The sequence below is a fragment of the Ammospiza caudacuta genome, chromosome 4 (genome assembly GCF_027887145.1).
Source record: "Ammospiza caudacuta isolate bAmmCau1 chromosome 4, bAmmCau1.pri, whole genome shotgun sequence".
NCBI classification, from domain to species: Eukaryota; Metazoa; Chordata; class Aves; order Passeriformes; family Passerellidae; genus Ammospiza; species Ammospiza caudacuta.
In genome coordinates, this window is record NC_080596.1 from 52,072,848 (window position 1) to 52,091,088 (window position 18,241).

At 38.3% G+C, this 18,241-nt stretch overlaps 2 protein-coding genes across 2 annotated transcripts in view; both read left to right on the forward strand.

The window, feature by feature from the left end:
- Positions 1–229: 229 nt before the first annotated feature.
- Positions 230–4,740, forward strand: CNGA1 (cyclic nucleotide gated channel subunit alpha 1). The gene is given in 7 exon segments (XM_058804146.1): positions 230–341; positions 574–644; positions 1,038–1,063; positions 1,167–1,268; positions 2,152–2,259; positions 2,399–2,505; positions 3,323–4,740. Coding segments are annotated over 7 exon segments (1,944 nt in total).
- Positions 4,741–7,816: 3,076 nt separating this feature from the next.
- The window catches only part of NFXL1 (nuclear transcription factor, X-box binding like 1), a 44,860-nt gene continuing 34,435 nt past the window's right edge, over positions 7,817–18,241 (forward strand). The window contains exons 1-11 of the mRNA XM_058803298.1: positions 7,817–7,970; positions 9,091–9,261; positions 9,591–9,700; positions 11,781–11,914; positions 13,320–13,498; positions 13,702–13,863; positions 13,967–14,067; positions 15,264–15,378; positions 15,719–15,843; positions 16,660–16,782; positions 18,077–18,167. Of these exons, the coding sequence (XP_058659281.1) occupies positions 7,817–7,970; positions 9,091–9,261; positions 9,591–9,700; positions 11,781–11,914; positions 13,320–13,498; positions 13,702–13,863; positions 13,967–14,067; positions 15,264–15,378; positions 15,719–15,843; positions 16,660–16,782; positions 18,077–18,167 (1,465 nt within the window). The remainder of the gene's footprint in view (positions 7,971–9,090; positions 9,262–9,590; positions 9,701–11,780; positions 11,915–13,319; positions 13,499–13,701; positions 13,864–13,966; positions 14,068–15,263; positions 15,379–15,718; positions 15,844–16,659; positions 16,783–18,076; positions 18,168–18,241) is intronic.

The following is an 18,241-nucleotide window of genomic DNA, read 5'->3' on the forward strand; positions in this document are numbered from 1 at the left end:
GTCTGGTGGGAATGTCATGGGAGACAGGAAACCGCAAATATTCTTGTTGGGCTAAGAATATTTGAAAATTAATCCTTTACATTCTTGCTTTACAATCTTGGAAAGCAAGAATGTAAAGGATTCATTTTTAGAGGGAAATAAAAAGAAGCTACTTATTCTAGTGGTGAAATGACTTGATTCTTTTTTTATTCAGCCTTCTTCAATTACCCAAGTTAAAACAGTCCTGACCATGAAGGTAGGAGTGATTGAGACCCATCACTCCCATGCAATTGTTCCCAGTGTGGTAGTGCATGACACCAGTAAGGACCATGGACTGATGCATGAAGGGGGAAACAGGTATGTTAAATATAGTTTTTGTCCATTTGTTTTTTGTTTTGTTTTTTTTTTAGTTTGGTGATTTACATAGGATTATCTAAGCACATACACATACATTTGCTATCATATAATTTTCTTCACTCTTAGTAAAAGTCAAAGTTTTTAAGATTACAGTATATTGCTTATTGTAAATATTTAGGACATTTTTGTTTTTTAAATTTCAGCAGATATCATATAACTGTGTTGTTTTGTTGTTTCCCAGGCAACAGTATCTACCTGGAGGTTTTGCATGCTACAATATTAACAATAATAGTAATAAAGATGAGTAAGTATCTTTGCCATTTGATAAAATGAGAGCAATGCAATTTTGATTATAAAAGCAGAAATAAATAATTATAATAAATGTCTAATTGTTTCATTAGAAACAGTTATGTCATTCAAGTAAGCCCAAAAGAGACTGCACATACATTTCACTTCATGTACATCAGTTATGATGTTGATGATTCTTATTACCAAAGTTACTGATATTGTATCTATTGATTTATAACAAAAGTAGTTCTAGGTGAAATAACAAGCAGTAAGAAAAACACTTTTTTTGAAGGCTAAACACATAAGTACAATGTTATCCTTACTGAATTCAGATGCTTATAATAAATAGATGTTGAAGAAACAGGATGTGAATCCCATGACCCTATGATATTTTTCTTTTTCTTAGAGAGGAGAAGAAAAGGAAAAAAGAAAAGAAGAGGTAAGATGAAGAGTAATATTACTATTTCTAAGAGATTTAGTTATTTTTTCTACATATGTTTTACTTGGTCCTTAACAATGGAAAATGTTAATCTATTTCTTAGCAAGCCAGAGAAGAAAAAGGATGGAGACACACAAAAGACCAAAGAAAAAAAGGAGAAAAATAAAAATAAAGATAAGTTGAAGAAGAAAGAAAATACAGAAGAGTAAGTATTTTTTGTTTAGGTCCAGCTATGTTATGTAATAAAATTGCTTTTGAAGTAAGAACAAATTCATTCAGAGGTCCTGTAAAGTTGTTTGTACTTTAGTGAATGAGTGTAAAAACTGCTGTTGTTCTTCCTAAAGCAGAGTTGTTTTGACTTAACTTCATATATGGGCAACAGAAATATGCATGCGTGGAGGTGATCTGAAACATTAATCAAGATATGTCTCCTTTGGATTCTGATTATCTAATATCTCTTGTACAACACACTGCAGCAAATGATGTGCCAGTATAAAGCAACCTCTTCCACATTCAAAGGCACCTACAAGCCAGTAAACTCTTCAATGCTCTAAAAGTTGTTGCTTTATGGTCTGCTTGGTAAATTCATAATTTTCTGGCTAAGGAAAAGAAACTCAAGACAGTGCAATAGAAACCTGTGTTGTATGATTTCCTATTCTTTGGTATCTTTATGTAAACTATGCCAATGTTTTATCTTCCTCAGGGCCAGATTTTCCCTGTGAGAAAGGCATGATTCATCTCATAATTTATATTTATCTAAAAATTAATGGTCACATAATCTTTTTTTAATGATAAAATAAATTATCAGACAAGAGAGTTATTTGTGTAGGAAAAAATAATTTAAAAATCACATGTGCTACTATGAAGTGAAGTGAGACTGCCAAGCTGACTTTCGTCAGCAAAATTTTAAATTTGTGTCACACCAAGTTGTACCAGCTATCTTCCATGCACTTGAGCAAGGAAGTTTAACTTTGATAAAGACCATTTATTTCACAATAATAATTTCTGGAATGCTTAATTCCTCAAAAATGAGATGTGTATTTCAAGTCTCTCATTAAATTTCATTTTTTCCCCTGCTTACCACTCAGGAAGAAGAAAGATATTTTCACCATTGATCCAGCAGGAAATATATATTACAACTGGTTGTTTTGCATCACAATGCCTGTCATGTACAACTGGACCATGATTATTGCTAGGTGATGTACTCCTTTAGTGACTACCTAGAACTTCTGGAAAATCATAATATTCCTGACTAGATAAAAAAAATAGTCATTGATTCATACAAGTATTTAATTTTTGTTTTATGGTAATTTACTTTTGTTTTTTCATATTCAGAGCCTGTTTTGACGAGCTTCAGCACGATTACTTAGTGGCATGGTTTATTATTGATTATGTTTCTGATGCCATTTATATTGCTGATATGTTTGTGCGGACAAGGACAGGTAAATATACTCAAGGATTAATTACTCCTTTTTACATTTTTATGCCAGTTTTTTTTTTAATCAAAACCCTACTACTTCTCTTATCTGAATAGCCTTGATGCGGTGCAATAGTGAAAAAAAGACACTGAGATAGATTTCTGAAAGACTGCAGCCTTACTGTAAAAGTAGGAGAAATTCTGATGAAATTTTATGTATTACTCAAAGGATACATAAAGTTTGAGATATGCAGGTACAAGCTGTTCTGCCTGCAGCTGACTCAACAAGACAAAAAAAGAAGTGCAGCCAAGAAAGGATCAGGGGTTCTGAAAAACAAGCACCTAGATCTGGTTTTTGTATTAATGGGAGATTCAAGTATTTACTTGATTTTCAAGACTATTGAGCAAGCAAGACATCCCATTAACTTCAGCTACAACTATTTATTTTAAAATATTAAGATATGGAGCTATTAAGTAGATACACTCAATATGGAACTGCAATTCCTGTGTTCAGATTCTTTTCCTCATTAATCACCCTTCCTATAGCTTGTGGAGGTTTCTTTGGAGGGGAAGATGTTTTTTGGTTTTTTTTTTCCAGATGTTCACCATAGTGGAAAAGTGGAGGAAAATATTCAGATCTAGAATTGTTTATCTTTCATAGCTAAACCATATAGTACTGAGCTGACTATTTGGAAATAAGAAATTAAATAGTAAAAAGTAAGAGAAATTATGTTCCATATGGAATTTGCACCCAAAATATTTTTCAAAGTAGATTTGGACTGACCTTAAACTCAACATATTTGAACCTGTAGCTTCTTTTATTATTCACAATTTTATTTTAGGTTACCTGGAGCAAGGTCTTCTGGTGAAAGAAGAACATAAGCTACGAGAGAAATACAAGAAATCTTTTCAATTCAAATTAGATTTTCTGTCAATCTTACCAACTGATCTCTTATACTTTAAGTTAGGATTGAATTACCCAGAATTAAGAATAAACAGACTACTCAGAGTAGCTCGGATGTTTGAATTCTTCCAGAGAACAGAAACAAGAACAAACTACCCAAATATCTTCAGGATCTCTAACCTTGTCATGTACATTGTGATTATTATTCACTGGAACGCCTGTGTGTACTACTCCATCTCAAAAGCCATTGGATTTGGGGCTGACACGTGGGTCTACCCCAACACCTCAGATCCTGAATTTGCCCGCCTGACGAGAAAATATGTCTACAGTCTCTACTGGTCAACCCTGACCCTGACTACTATTGGTGAAACCCCCCCTCCTGTAAGAGATTCTGAGTATTTCTTTGTGGTTGTTGACTTCTTGGTTGGAGTACTGATCTTTGCTACCATCGTTGGTAACGTGGGCTCAATGATCTCCAACATGAATGCTGCCAGGGCGGAGTTCCAAGCAAGGATTGATGCTATCAAGCAGTATATGCACTTTCGGAATGTGAGTAAGGACATGGAAAAAAGAGTTATAAAGTGGTTTGACTACCTGTGGACAAACAAAAAGGCTGTGGATGAAAGGGAAGTCTTGAAGTACCTGCCAGATAAACTAAGAGCAGAGATTGCAATCAACGTTCACCTTGAAACGCTAAAAAAAGTTCGGATTTTTGCGGACTGTGAAGCGGGTTTGCTGGTTGAACTGGTTTTGAAACTCCAGCCCCAAGTATACAGTCCTGGAGATTATATTTGCAGAAAAGGAGATATTGGACGAGAGATGTACATTATCAAAGAAGGCAAGCTGGCAGTAGTTGCTGATGATGGAATTACCCAATTTGTGGTCCTAAGTGATGGCAGCTACTTCGGAGAAATCAGCATTCTTAACATCAAGGGTAGCAAAGCTGGCAATCGAAGAACAGCCAATATTAAAAGTATTGGATACTCAGACTTGTTTTGTCTGTCTAAAGATGATCTCATGGAGGCTTTAACAGAGTATCCAGATGCAAAGGCTATGCTGGAAGAAAAAGGCAAACAAATCCTAATGAAAGATGGGTTGCTGGACATTGAAATTGCAAATTTAGGAAGTGATCCTAAAGATCTGGAAGAGAAGGTCGCCTACATGGAACGTGCTATGGACAGGTTGCAAACAAAGTTTGCCAGGTTGTTGGCTGAGTATGAAGGTGCACAACAGAAAGTGAAAAAAAGACTTACACAAATAGAGAAAATATTGAAGCCAGTTATAGAGGAAGAATTTGCAGCCTTAGAAGAAGCAGATCCATCCACAGATAAACCTGGATTGTCAAAAGCAGAATAAAAACAATGGAAGTTGCCAATAAGACTGAGGGTCAAATCCTGACTGGGGCTGAACACATCGCTTTCTAATCTTTGTAATACCTGACTATTAATTACAAAAAATTATTTGTTGAGACAATGCCACTAATCTCTGACAAGTAGCGCATACTTGGCAGTTTTGGGACAGAAAAAGAAGAATCAAGAATGAGAATGGAAGATAACACTTTGCTCTTGCACAAACAGGTGTTATTACCTGCTAATATGTTTCATACTCTCTGTAATGCTGCCCTGTGACAGATGCACATGCACTGTCACATACTGGCAAATATTGGAAGTTTTGCTTGTTGTTTTAAAATAATTTCTTTGTGTCTGCTTATGGAAAGAATGAAAGGTTTGGTAGCAATTATATTATTTGAAGTCATTAACCTTTATATTACATTTGTGTATAAATGAGCACATTTTAATATCTATTGGTTAACCTGAAATTAATTAAGTACACAATATTATAAAAATGATTAGGTATATCTACTAATATTATCTACTCTCATTTACAATGTAGATGAGACTACTGAAGGCTGTAAGATTTGGAAAATACTATTACTTCATTAGGTCCACCTTGGCTGATTTCTTGAAATATAAGTGGGCAGTTTGAAATATACCTTTTTTCAGGATAGTACATGCAAAGGCTGGAATACAGAGAGGAGAAAATACAACTTTATGCAAGCATCAATATGAAAGATATGGATAGCTCATAATCTAGTGTTCTTTTCACAATAAGAACAAATATTATACAAACAATATACAAATAAAAATATGCATTAAAGATTGTTCTGTTCCATGTAATCATGTAGCTGCAGAACATGGACTATCAAGTTTTGAAGATTTGTAATTAAAAATGTTTATGTCCCTAATGTAACACTTGTTTATGCTGGCAGAGTGCAAGGGGAAGACATGACAGCAACAGGCCAAATTCTTCCTCCAGGGTCTTCTGTAGATGCTGTTGGGGGAAGAATATGACTAAAGAGGCTGCTTTTTCCCACTGACAGAGAATGTCTTTTTTTCATAACTACTTCTGAGATACTAAGGTCTGTAGATTCATATGTTAGATCAAATTTCAACTGCTTTAAAATGCATTATCTCCTTGGATCCTTTTTTCTTTTTCCATTTGCAAAAAAATAGTTTGCTTAGTTATGGTCTTGGCTGAGTGTTTGCAGCTGGGTATTTTCAGTAGAATTTGATCATAGGCACATAAAATTGCTAAAATTTGATGAAAGGGAGTGAAGCAAGGGACTGTAAAGAGAGAATGGATAATTCATTATTTAGGGAAGTTTGATTACCCTGAGTAACTGGACTGCCACTCTTAAAAAATACATATGTACATGTTACTGTCAATAATCTCTCTACACTTGCATTCTCTCCTTAATGAGATGGAAATAATATAAATTGGGTATTTTATAAAGTGCATTCCTTTCTGGCTGTTTTATATTTTGTAATGTTGATGCTTTCCAGCATGCCAGAGATTTAGAAATAACTCCTGATTTACCGCAAGGATGAAATTTTCTGAAGTACCTAATGCATAAGATACATATAAAACAACAAGGGTAAATATAAACACAAAATGGCTGTTCATGCCCTGTTGATCTGTGCTTTGAAGGATAAATGGCTTCATAAGGGGAAAAGGTATGCCATCCTGCCAGTAAAGATTCTATCCCTGTACACAGGAACAAGGATTATTCTGGTATTTAGCTATATTGTGAGAGTTGGACTTTGCAATCAACATTCTTCCAGCTCAGGTCTTGAATATAATTTGCAATCTGTATGCCAGCAGCAACATATCCTATATGGCTACTAGGCACTTAGAAGGTACTTTGATGAAGTGCTGAAGACTTTTTATTAGATAAATGTGTGATATGAAGATTTTATTAAAAAAAGGACAGATATCTACTGTTAACTTTTTTTTTTCAGTATTGATTCTTCAGTCTAAGACATGAATTGTATTCACTAGCTGCCTCTTTCTTGAGAATAAAAACTCTTTGATTTAAACAATTTCAAAATAAACAGAAAACCAGAATTTATCTCCAGTGGTTTGCTTACTATTTTCAGACTACTTATGGTTGGAAATCTTCTATAACGACTTTCATGAAAAGGTATTTGCTGAAAAAAGGCTAAATGCAAAGTTTCCTCCTGGCACACGACATAATGCAAGTGCTATAAGGAAATGTCAATAAAATTACAATTATTTCAACCTGCCATTATTTCTCAGAACTTGGGAGGCACACGGGTTCCTCAATACATGTTTCTGTATGCTAAAACTTTCTGGATGTGCTTCAGTCAAGTTTCTAAACAGGCTTTGTGGTCGGTTTTTAACTCTCATCCTCCAGGAGCTATGAAGTTATAGGAGTTACAGGAGCTGCGCAGAAAATGCCGGCAAGAGCCGCGCGCCGCCGGAGCAGCTGCCCGACATTCCCTGCGGAGAAAAGGAGGCGGCTCAGGGGCCCTGATCGCTGGAACAGCACCTGAAGGGAGGCGGTAGAGAGGGGATGGGGGGCGGTGTCTTCTCCTAAGCAACGAGAGACAGGACGAGAGGAAATTTGCGCCAGGAGAGGTTAGATTCGTTTAGATTACTTAGATTAGTAACTAGGTTTCCTAGTAACTAGGAAAAATTTCAGCCGAAACGGTTGTCAAGCACTAGAACAGGCTGCCCAGGGAAGTGCTGGAGTCACCATCCCTTGAGGTATTTAAAAGCCGTATGGATGTGGCACTTGGGGACACGGTTCAATGTTGGACGTGGCAGCGCTGGGTTAATGACGGCGATCTCACACCCTTTCCAAGCTGGGACGCCCTGTGACCTGGGCACAGCGCCGCAGCCCCGGCTCCGAGCCCGGCCGGCTGAGGCAGACCCGCCCGCCGCGCGGGGAGCGCCGGGAGTTGTAGTCGCGCTGCCGCGGGAGCACCGGCGGCGCCACCGCCTCCACGGCCGGGCGGAGCGGCCAGGCCGGGCTGGGCCGGGCGGAGCGCTCCCCGGGCGGCTGTGCCGGTAGCGGGGGAGGCGGAGGGTCTGGTCCCAGCGCCGTCCTTCGCTCTCTGGCGAGGGACAAATGGAGGCTCAGTGGCGTCAGGGCGGCCGGGGCCGCGGCCGGCCCGGGGACGAGCTCGCCGCTCGCTCTGGGGTGGCCGCCCGGCCCCCGGCCGCTCGGGGCCGCGGCGCTGCCCGCGCTGCGGCAGCGGGGCCCATCGGCGACGGGGCCAGCGGTGAGTGTTGCGTTCCGCCCCCTACCCGCGCTGCCGGGCCCCGGGCTGGGGAGCCGGCCGTGCCCGGAACCCCTGCAGATGCGAGGTCGGGGCTGTCCCCGGCGGCGCGGGGAAGGGAGGCTGGCGGGCCCCCGCCCCCTCCCGCGCTGCTCGGCGGTGTCGAGCCGGTGCTCGCCATGTGCCGGGTCCTGCCTGCAGGCTCCTGCCGGGGAGAGACGCGGAGGCCTCGGGCAGTGGCGAGGAGTTGAGGGGCTAAGCCCTCGCCAGGGTGGACTGGGTGCACCGTCTTCCTGAAGCATTAGAGGAAAGTGTGAAGTAATGGATGAAATGTTTCTGTCAGGTTGGAAAGAGCCAGGGGAGTTGCTCGGTAGAGACAGCATTGGGTGCGCTGGTCAGCGAAACACTTGGCTTCGGTCTGGGAAAGGTACGGGTGCTCGGTGTACGCGGCAGCTGGGAGTGCAAGTTCGTCCTCGGCAAATACAGCAGAGAAGTGCCAAAGACAGCTCTTTTCAGTGGCAGCATAGTTTCTTAAGAAAAGCCTTAAAGCTAAACTTGATGAAACCCTGGTAAATATATTGGGTCTAATAGAAAAATCTCCTGTGAAATAGTATGAACACACTCTTGCAGTAAAGATTTCTTGAATCTGAGGGAGATCAGTGAAAGTCATAATTTAAGAAATACCACATGCTGGAGAAATACCTGTGTGGTACCTGCAAGTTATAACAGCTGTAAATTTCTTATAAACAAAACCGTGGGTCGTGTTTTGTTTTTCTCTTCCTCATGTGTGTCAGTTGTGTTTGTGTGGGATGTCTGGGGTTTTTTTAAGTATCCTTTTCATAAAGCAGCATTATAGTTGCTTCTGCTCTGGTATGTTAGGTTTGATTTGTTGGCAGTATTGATAGATAATCCTGCTGTGAATTTTATTATAATGCACAATAAAGAAGTAAATACAATTTTGCTCTTCTTGTGTGGTATTGAAATGGTAGGGATGTAGTACTCTTAAAAAATAAAATCAGCAAACTCTTTAAAGAAAAGGACAAGTGAAAGTATGTAGAACTGAATGTGGTATTTACAATTAGCTATCATGGTGTTAATCATCATTAGTATTTTCTCTTAATAGAATTATCTTCACTGAAGAAATTTGATGAAATTAAGAAGGCCAACCAGGCTGCAGCAAAAAAGCTAGTTGAAGACCAATTAAGCTCCTCGTCTGAAGATGATGATGAAGATGCTGAAGCAAAACAAGGGAAGATTTTGGACAAAACATTTACCATTTACACCAGTCAAACTGGTAATGTTTTTTTAATTTATTGACTTTTATTTTGGTCTGAAAGCATAGTCAATGCAGTATTATTGTATTAAAATTGTACTGTAGTTGGAAGGAAGGCACTCTATCATGTCTTACATTAAAAATGTTCTTTCCCAGCAGTGCATGCTGGGTGTACTTCTTGTCTTTTTGTGCAGAAGCAATGGTATAGCTCTTAACTGTCTGAAGTGTGGCTTTTTAAATAATACATGACTGGCTTTATTCAGAGAAAAAACACTTGTGCAGTAGTTTCAACATGTACAAAATAACAGATCAAATGTTACTAATTCCTTTAAAAATCTTTTTCCATTAAGATGGAGATGCAAGTGAACTGGAACGTACAAGACAGTACATGAATGAGGCTTTTCAGTCAGGGGCCATGACATGTCTCATCTGCATTGCTTCAGTTAAAAGGAACCAAGCTGTAAGTACTTTACAGTAATCTTTTAGAGCAAAACAAATGTTACTGTCTGAATAACTTGTATTATATTATTGAGGTTATTATGGGGATTGATAGCTTTAAAATGGTAAAAGTACTAAATGCAAATTTGGCGTCTTTGGATTTTGAAACACTGGAAGATGCAAGAGGTTACATGTGTAGCTTGTAATCAGAATGTGTCCTTTTTTTTGTCATATGTTTCTTATCATTGTGTAAAATAGCTATTTTTAAGTTTTAGGTAGTAGCAGGTGACAAAGATAAGTGCTTGAATGCCAGTGCTTGCAATTGTGTATTCCGTATGCTATGAAATAACAAAGGAAAACATGAAATACTAGAACATTAGGAGATATTGTTAAGCTTACAGCAGGGAAACTAAGATAAACTTCACTGCCCTTAATGCTGATCAGGTGAAAAAGAAGTGTGTGTGTCAGAGAAGTTTGTCCTATTTCATATAGGTACATTTTCTATGGGAAAGATTTCAGGACAAATATTTTTTCCTCTTTCTGATAGAGATACATGAACCAAAAACATGTAGAACTGTGATGCTTTGTGAAGGATGACCTGGAACAGAGACTAGGCAGAGCTAAAGGAATAAAGTAGGTATTTATTAAATGGACACACCTGGGGCAGTACAAGAGCCCAGGCAGGGCTACACCCAAGATAAACCCAAAATGGTCACAAAAAAGGGGCAACCAGTCACAAGGTCTCTCACTTTTCTAAGTTCTGGTCCATTTGCATATTGGAGTTAATTGTCCAGTTATAGCTTTAGGTTATGAAGTCTCATTCTCCTTGTTTTTCTCTCTTTATTCCACTGTTGTTTGTGCTCTTGGGCCTGAGATTTGGATCGGTTGTCCTTGCGTCCCCAGCTAGAGAAGTAATTGTTTGGTCTAAGCTACTCTGTGAAGAGAGCTCACCATCCCTTAATATGAAGCTCAGAGCTCCCCACAAAGCAGTACAGAATCTGGAAAATATAAAAGCTAAAACCTGAGGCATCAACTGTGTCTTTGACATGAAGAAGAAATGAAGTGAAATAATAATAATAAAAATAACAACAAAATAATAATAAATAATTTCAGAAAATATTTAAATTTCTTATTATAGATTTACACAGACTACAAGTACCCAATGAAACTGTAGTCAGTAACTTCTTTCTAAAAAGAAATGCAATATATTTTGTACAAATTCTTAACATATTTAATCCATATTCTTTCAGACCTCAATGAGTTTTGCTTCATATTTCTGTGGCTCTTGATAGAGTTAATCTTACCTTAGTGGAAGTGAGATGATTTGGTAACTTGAAAGCCTTCTTTTATAGCTCAGTGGTTTGCTAATTATCTTGAATCTGTAGAATTTTTGCCAAGTCTGTTTGTTTATATAATGTCTCCTGCTTAGCTTTAGTTTTGGGAAGTTATAGAAACTTAGTCATTGGCACTGTCCTCTGTAAGTTACTGGAGAAAATATCTGCATTTTCACAGTATTATTTCATAACATTGTCTGAAGTTATTAAAAAAATAGTTAAAATTTTCTTCTGCACTTTTCTTACCAAATTGTTACAGTTTTGGGTAAAACCAAAGTCATCTTTATGGTGCCAGGTGGTTTAATAAGAGAGAGTGGCACACACTGGGCCTTGGGAGGTGCAGTTTGGGTTCTAGGAAGGCAATATGATGGTTGGAGTAGCTTGCTCACAATGGTGGTGGAGTCCCCATCCCTCAGGGCTTTCCAGCTTTGCTTGGCAAAGCTGTGTCTGAACAGAGCTAAGCTGGCAATAGTCCTTCTTTGGGCATCAGTTTGTGCTACATGACCTCCAACAGTGTTTAAATCAACATTTCTCTGATTATCTGAGTACTTTGGGCTCCATCAGCCTTGGCAAAAACTTCCCACGGGAGTTGGAAAAAAGATTACAGGTATGAATCTGTAACAGGTATGAATCTATGTACTGATCTAACAGTGGGTATAATCTATCTTTGAAAAACCATTTTGGAAGGGAAGTGTTTCTTCAGATGTTACGGATTTTAATCAGTGGAAACAGAAACCTAATTTAAAGTGCTTGATGTCTGCTCTTTAGGTCTGGAGCTGTTGTGGATGCTTTTGTATATTTCATCTGGTGTGTATCCAAAAGTGGGCCAAGGACAGCCTCTTCCTTGTATCTTCTCCTCTGACAGATGATGACTTTGGGAAGAAAGACTATCCCTGGCCATGGTGAGCTCCTCATGGTACATTTACAAAGTTATTTCTGTTGGGAAGACCAGGCAAACTGGTGTTCCTTTAGAAGGAGTGGTATTTGTACATCATGTGCACAACAACAACAACAAAAAAACTGTTCAGAAGGCTGACTTTTCTTTGCTTTTTAAAATTATGTAAGTTTCTGTTAACATGAATCAGAAAAATTTCACACTGTAACTAAAACCTTGCTGCATCAAATTTGTTTTAACCTCTTGGAAGGTAACTTATCTGTCATGTGTCTCAACTTCTGATATTTATTTCTGAATGGCTTTACATATTTTTCACTTTTAAAGTTGGCACCATGAAATAAGTTTAAAAAATATTGTCAAATAGTAAGATTTGTTTATTTTTTTTAGTCTCGTTATAATCCAAACATTAAATTAGGTCTTGCAGTTTTCCTTGAGATGGTATAAAGAAGGAGGTAATAATGTGGCTACATGAATACAGTTTCCTAAGCAGTTTTGTTTAGGAAATAAAGTGTCAGTTGTTGCCTGGCAGCATCTCAAGTTGATAATGCCTCTTCAGGCAAATGGTATTTTATTTTACATTGTAAGGACATGCTCAAACTATGCTATCACTATAGACAAATGGTTCATGGTCTGTAATATATTATATCAGGGCAAATTGATGTTTTAATTGATAAAAATGAGTGCATAGGTCTTTCAGAGTCTTTCTGTTCTTCTCTGAGGGGGACTTTCTTGTCTGTTGTCTTTTCTCAGTGTCGCCAGCAATGTGAATTGCTTTGTTTCTCCTTCCTCGTGTTGCCTCCCTTGCTCATGGCTTCTGTGGGGCCTGTTGGGCCTGTGGCACTTTATAAATCGCAGGCCTCTAGTGTCTGTCTACCTTTAGCAATAATTATTTTTTTAACTTCTCTCAACATCAGGGGTGAACAATGAAGGTGTACATCTTGAATCTAAATTTTTTCATATAAAATTCTAATTAGTATGCTTGGTTTTAATAGCATTGCTAAACTTTGTTTTACATGACTAATAGACTGCTACTAGTAAACCCCTGGTTTTTAATCCTTTTTTAAATTGGTTCTATTTAAGTAGGGTAACTGTTGCATAGGTTCTTTTGATATTACTTGACATAAAAACTGTTCTGATTTTTGCTGTGCTTATTTTTGCCTATATGTATTCTTAGAGAAGAGAAATTGCATTAACAAAGCAATTCCTTAGACATTCTAATTAATGTATTATAATATCTGACATATAGAAAGACCTTTCTTCTGTTTTACTTCTGTTATTCATTATAGTAGCTGTAAAAATATTAATTGGTAGCATTGAAACAGTCTTGGGAAGCCAAAATGATAAAACTGCTTTTTTTTTTAAATTGTTTTAAGAAGTTATTTTTGTTTTGACTCCTTTTCCCCTTGTTTTAGTCCAAAATGTAGGTTTGAATACAAACGCTCTGAAACTCCCAGTAGGTATTACTGTTACTGTGGAAAAGTGGAGAATCCAGCAGTGGACCCATGGCTGGTACCTCACTCCTGTGGTCAAATATGTGAGAGGGAATTCAAGCCTTCCTGTGGTCATAAATGTTTGCTGCTTTGTCATCCAGGTAAATCCTTTGTGTTTCTTGGTTGTGTGACCTGTATTTAGATACCTGTTATACAGTTCAACTTAGCATCTCTTAAGTATATTTAAAATTCCCGGAATAGAAGCGATGTAGTCAATGCTGAATGGCCATTAACAAGATGAATGGTCATTAACAAGATGCTGTTTTTCCTGTCATTAGCAAGATACTGTTTTTCCTGTCATTAGGACCATGTCCACCTTGCCCAAAGATGGTCACAACAACGTGTCACTGTAAGAAGGCCAAAGCAGTGCCCCGACGGTGCAGTGCCAAGGCGTGGTCTTGCCGCCTGCCGTGTGGGCGAATGCTGCTGTGTGGACAGCATGTTTGTGAGAATCCCTGTCATGCAGGTAGGCCAACCTTTTTAAATTTCAGAGCAGTAGCTGTTTCTGTTGTGAAGATACATCATTCTTTTGCAATTCCTACTCTGTGTCACTTTGCAATTGCATGCAGGAGATTGTCAGCCTTGTCCACGTGTCAGTAAACAACGGTGTATCTGTGGGAGACAGACAGCAGAGAGGCTTTGTGCAAGCCCTCAGTGGCAGTGTGATCAGGTATGTTGAACCTATCCTTTTAAACAGATTTCTCACCTTTATAAAATTTGATTACTTGATGTATTAAGGATTGGAAAAATGTATTCAGTAAGAAAAAAAAATTTGCTTTTGGAAGTGTACAAATTAAGCATTGTTTGAGTAGAGATTTAATTGGTGGCTCCATTAATTTTCTATAATAGTTAAGATGTTACTGTTCTGGAATTGTTCTGGGGTTACTCTAGCAGTGAATTTAACTTTGTATACTCTTTTTCTTTTATTTGAGGTTGAAATTTCAGCTGTTGCCTTCAAAAATAAGAATGAAACCACAGCTTAGCAGACAAGAGTTTCATACCTAATTTTAGGACTGTAGCAGAATGAAAGCTTTGTGATTAATTCTTTGAAGTGTATTTGCAGCCTGTGCTTAAGACCAAGGCTATGGATTGACAGACTGGAAAAAATAAAAATAATTTTAAAAATTAAGTGGTGGAGGGGAGGCTGTATCAGGGGGTACTTGGCCATTCTGGTCCCAGTAAGGAAGGTACTTGGCCTCTGTGAAGTATCAGTTAAAATGCAGTTTATTTCAGCTAACACTGTAGAGAAAAGGAGTATAATCTAAAGACTAGCATGTCGCTTTAGATCTCTGGAGCCCCAAGCTGTGCAGCATTGAATGGGCCATGATAGATGTGCAGCATACAGTGCAGACCCCACTTTGGTCGTTGAAGGTTATTGTAGGATCTTACAAGAGGAAAGCATCCTTGATCATAATTTCTGCAGTCAAACACAAAGGCTGTTCAGATGAGAACTTCTTGCTGCTCTTTAGATAAAGGCAAGGACATGCAGACAGCATAATCACTGGTACCAAGTGGGAGGTGCCTCCACTTTCTTGTGTACAGTAAGTTTATCCTGTGGCCAAAGCCTGTGTGCCCACAATGCAGGCCTGAAGGCTGAGCTGTAGGTGCAGCCCAGCACACACCTGCAACTACTCAGGTTTTGTGAATCACCAGCTCCTCACTGTATTGTGGCCTTCCAGGCAGGATCACTGCAGGGACAATCAGTTTTATTTCGTGAATCTGGAAAATACAACATTTATTAACAAAATTCAGAAAAAGTGAAATTCCATCCAGAAGCATTTCACTCCTGCTTTTTACCCTTGGCTTGCTTTGGCTTGGTATGTAGTTCTATTTCATTGCATTCACTGATTTCTCTGAATTTCTCAGGTGTGTGGGAAGTGTTTGCCATGTGGCAATCACACATGTGAGCAAGTTTGTCATGCTGGTCCCTGTGGAGACTGTCCTCGTTCTGGAAAAAGGTCCTGCCCATGTGGAAAAACAAGTAAGCTACTTTTTTTTTTTACTGATAAATTGAATAAAAAGTCCTCCAGTCTTTCACAGTCAGTGGTTTAGGCTAATTCTGCAGGGCAGGGTCCATAAAAAGTTCTCACTGTCAACCATGACAGTACATTAACTTTTTTTTGCATGGCTTTCAAAGCTTTATTTAGCACCAGGGGTTTAATTTTTGATGGGAATAACTAAGTAAATCTAAGGAAGCTTTGAAAAAAACAAAAGACAACTGTCATTTGAACTTACTATATGTTGCATTTTTTTCCTAAATATTTTGGCTTTTTTTTTTTTGTTCCCTAAATGTTTACTTGTACTTTCCTCTCTTCATCTAGAGTTCACATTGCCTTGTACAGAAGATGTGCCCACCTGTGGTGATAGTTGTGACAAAGTTCTGGAATGTGGAATCCATAAATGTTCACAGCGCTGTCATCGGGGTCCCTGTGAAATATGCAGACAGGTTAGTCTTACTTTATCAGGTTCACATTTTGTTTGGGCTCTTCAACTATGTGCCTGGAACAGTGCAAGTCACCTAAGGAAAATGAAATCACATCTATCACAAAATCTGTCACTCTGTTTATTAAAAACTACATGTTCTTTCATTATTCCCCTCCCACCTCAGCACAACTCTGAGTAAGTAGTTGAGCACTGTATTGAGTTGAGGCTGCACCTGTGGATGAGGGTATTGCTTTAGCTTGGATTTATTTCATTTTTTAAAAATTATTATGCCCTAAAAGACAAATTTCCCCTATCTTTTCTAGCTTCCTTCTGGCTTTGTCTTTCTATGATATTCCTTCATTAGTGAGATGGAAGGTGGTATAAAATAACGCTATTTTCTTCTTTCTAAGAAAATTAACAGTAAGAAATTTACTGTGCTCTAGATATCTCTGGAGCTTCTGTGGTCTGGCCTACAAAGCCATTGCTCTGTCAGGTCTCAGCTGTCTCTTCCTGAACCAGCTTTGGCTACAAAATCTAGGTGATAGTAATCATCACTTGACAGCCATGATGAAGGTCAGATAAACCTGCTCATCTACTTCTTAAATTATCTGTATACACTAGGGGTGAATCTACTTTCATGTGCAGGAGAGGTACTTTTTTGTACTAATTTGTTTTGCAGTTACACTTATCTTGCAGGACACGCTTGCCTTGTGTATGCAGTGAAATGTTACTTTTCCTCGAACTTTCCTTTACAGATAGTAGTAGAACATTTTATTTTCCTTTTTTTTCCCTCTTATATGAAAAACATCCTGCTTTTTTTGCCTGTGCTGGTGCCCAGGAGGTTGAAAAGCAGTGTCGCTGTGGGAAGCACACCAAGCGCATGCCGTGCCATAAGCCATACCTGTGTGAAACCAAGTGCGCCAAAATCCGCGACTGCCAGAAGCACCAGTGCCGCAGGAAGGTAAGAGCCCACAGATGATCTTTCTCAAATGCATTGTTTAGCTGACTTGTGAAAAAAGTCTAGATAAAACCACATCAGCTTGGTGCTCCACCTCATGTTACTGTGTAGCAAGAGGAATTTTCTTCCATGTCACTGAAATTAGTTTTGAATGTACCAGAATTCTCTGAAAAGGATGACATCAAGTAACACTCTCTGGCCTTATAAGCAGGGAGGGGATTTTGACAACTCTACAGTTCCTGAAGGCAGTTTTGTTGTCAGGTTCTTGAGTAGTCACTGATGCTTTATGCTTTCTCCGGCAGTTAAATCAATTTATTTCCCTGCTTTGCAGGAAGAGCTGGGAAACACTTAAAATTTTGTCAGGGACACACTCTTTATTTTTCACAGCCCAGCATTCCATCCCAAATACACAGCAGTGCAAGCAGCAGTGGTCTGACAGTTGGGAATTGGAGATTTGTTTCACTTCTTATTTTAAGTCAAAAGTATCAGAAATATCTTTTCAGTTTATTCATTCAAGAGAGCCTGAAAGTTGCCTCCTAGTTTTGAATTAATACTTCGGGAAAGTTGGACTACTTACCACAAACAGGCATGAAAAAATACAGTTTAACTCTTAAGTATTTTTGAATATTATTGTTGTGGTAAATTTATTTTATGTAAAAAGATTACAAAACAAGTAAATGCAATGTTGACACCTCCATGGTGGAAAATCGAGGTTTCTTGTTGGAAGGTACTTTTCAAGTTAATAGAAGAGGTGATGTTCTCTCCTGATACAACATCCACTGATGTGATGGTTTTATGAAATTTTTTGATTCTTTCATGTTACTGATTTAAGAATAGAAAATAAATAACTGGTCTTGAAATTATCTGCCTTTACTACAGAGGTAAAGGGTGTATAAAAAAATGGTTAGCAACATTTTTGTGCTGGGGACAATAGAGCACAAAAGTGGAAGAAATTGCAGAATAATGAGGTGAACTGTTAGATGTCCTATCTTCTGAAATTATTTGTGATTAAAATATTATAATATTTTGAGCTTTATGCTTTTTTGAAGCCCTCTGCCTTTTTAATGTGTTGAAATGATGCATTAAAATGTGTTCTCTTGTTATTTTGTAATAAAAAAAATGTTTAAACCACTTCACAGGTAGCCTTTTTTCTGGAACGGGTTTGAGGAAATTTGACTAAATTACACTGACTTTTTTTTAAAATAAGTATTGAAAAAATGAGATAGTAGAAGAGGGAAAGTGTACACCAAAAATATCAGTGTCCGGTTATTAGATTTCATGGGGCTTTTTTTAATAGTGCTGTTCTGGAAACTGTCCACCTTGTGATCAAGTCTGCGGGCGAACTCTTGGCTGCAGAAATCACAAATGCCCTTCAGGCTGCCACAGAGGTAAGAACAGGTGAAGAATCCCTGTAGTGATGGAATATTGCTTATTTTTTGCCAAATTTCATGCTTGCATGACT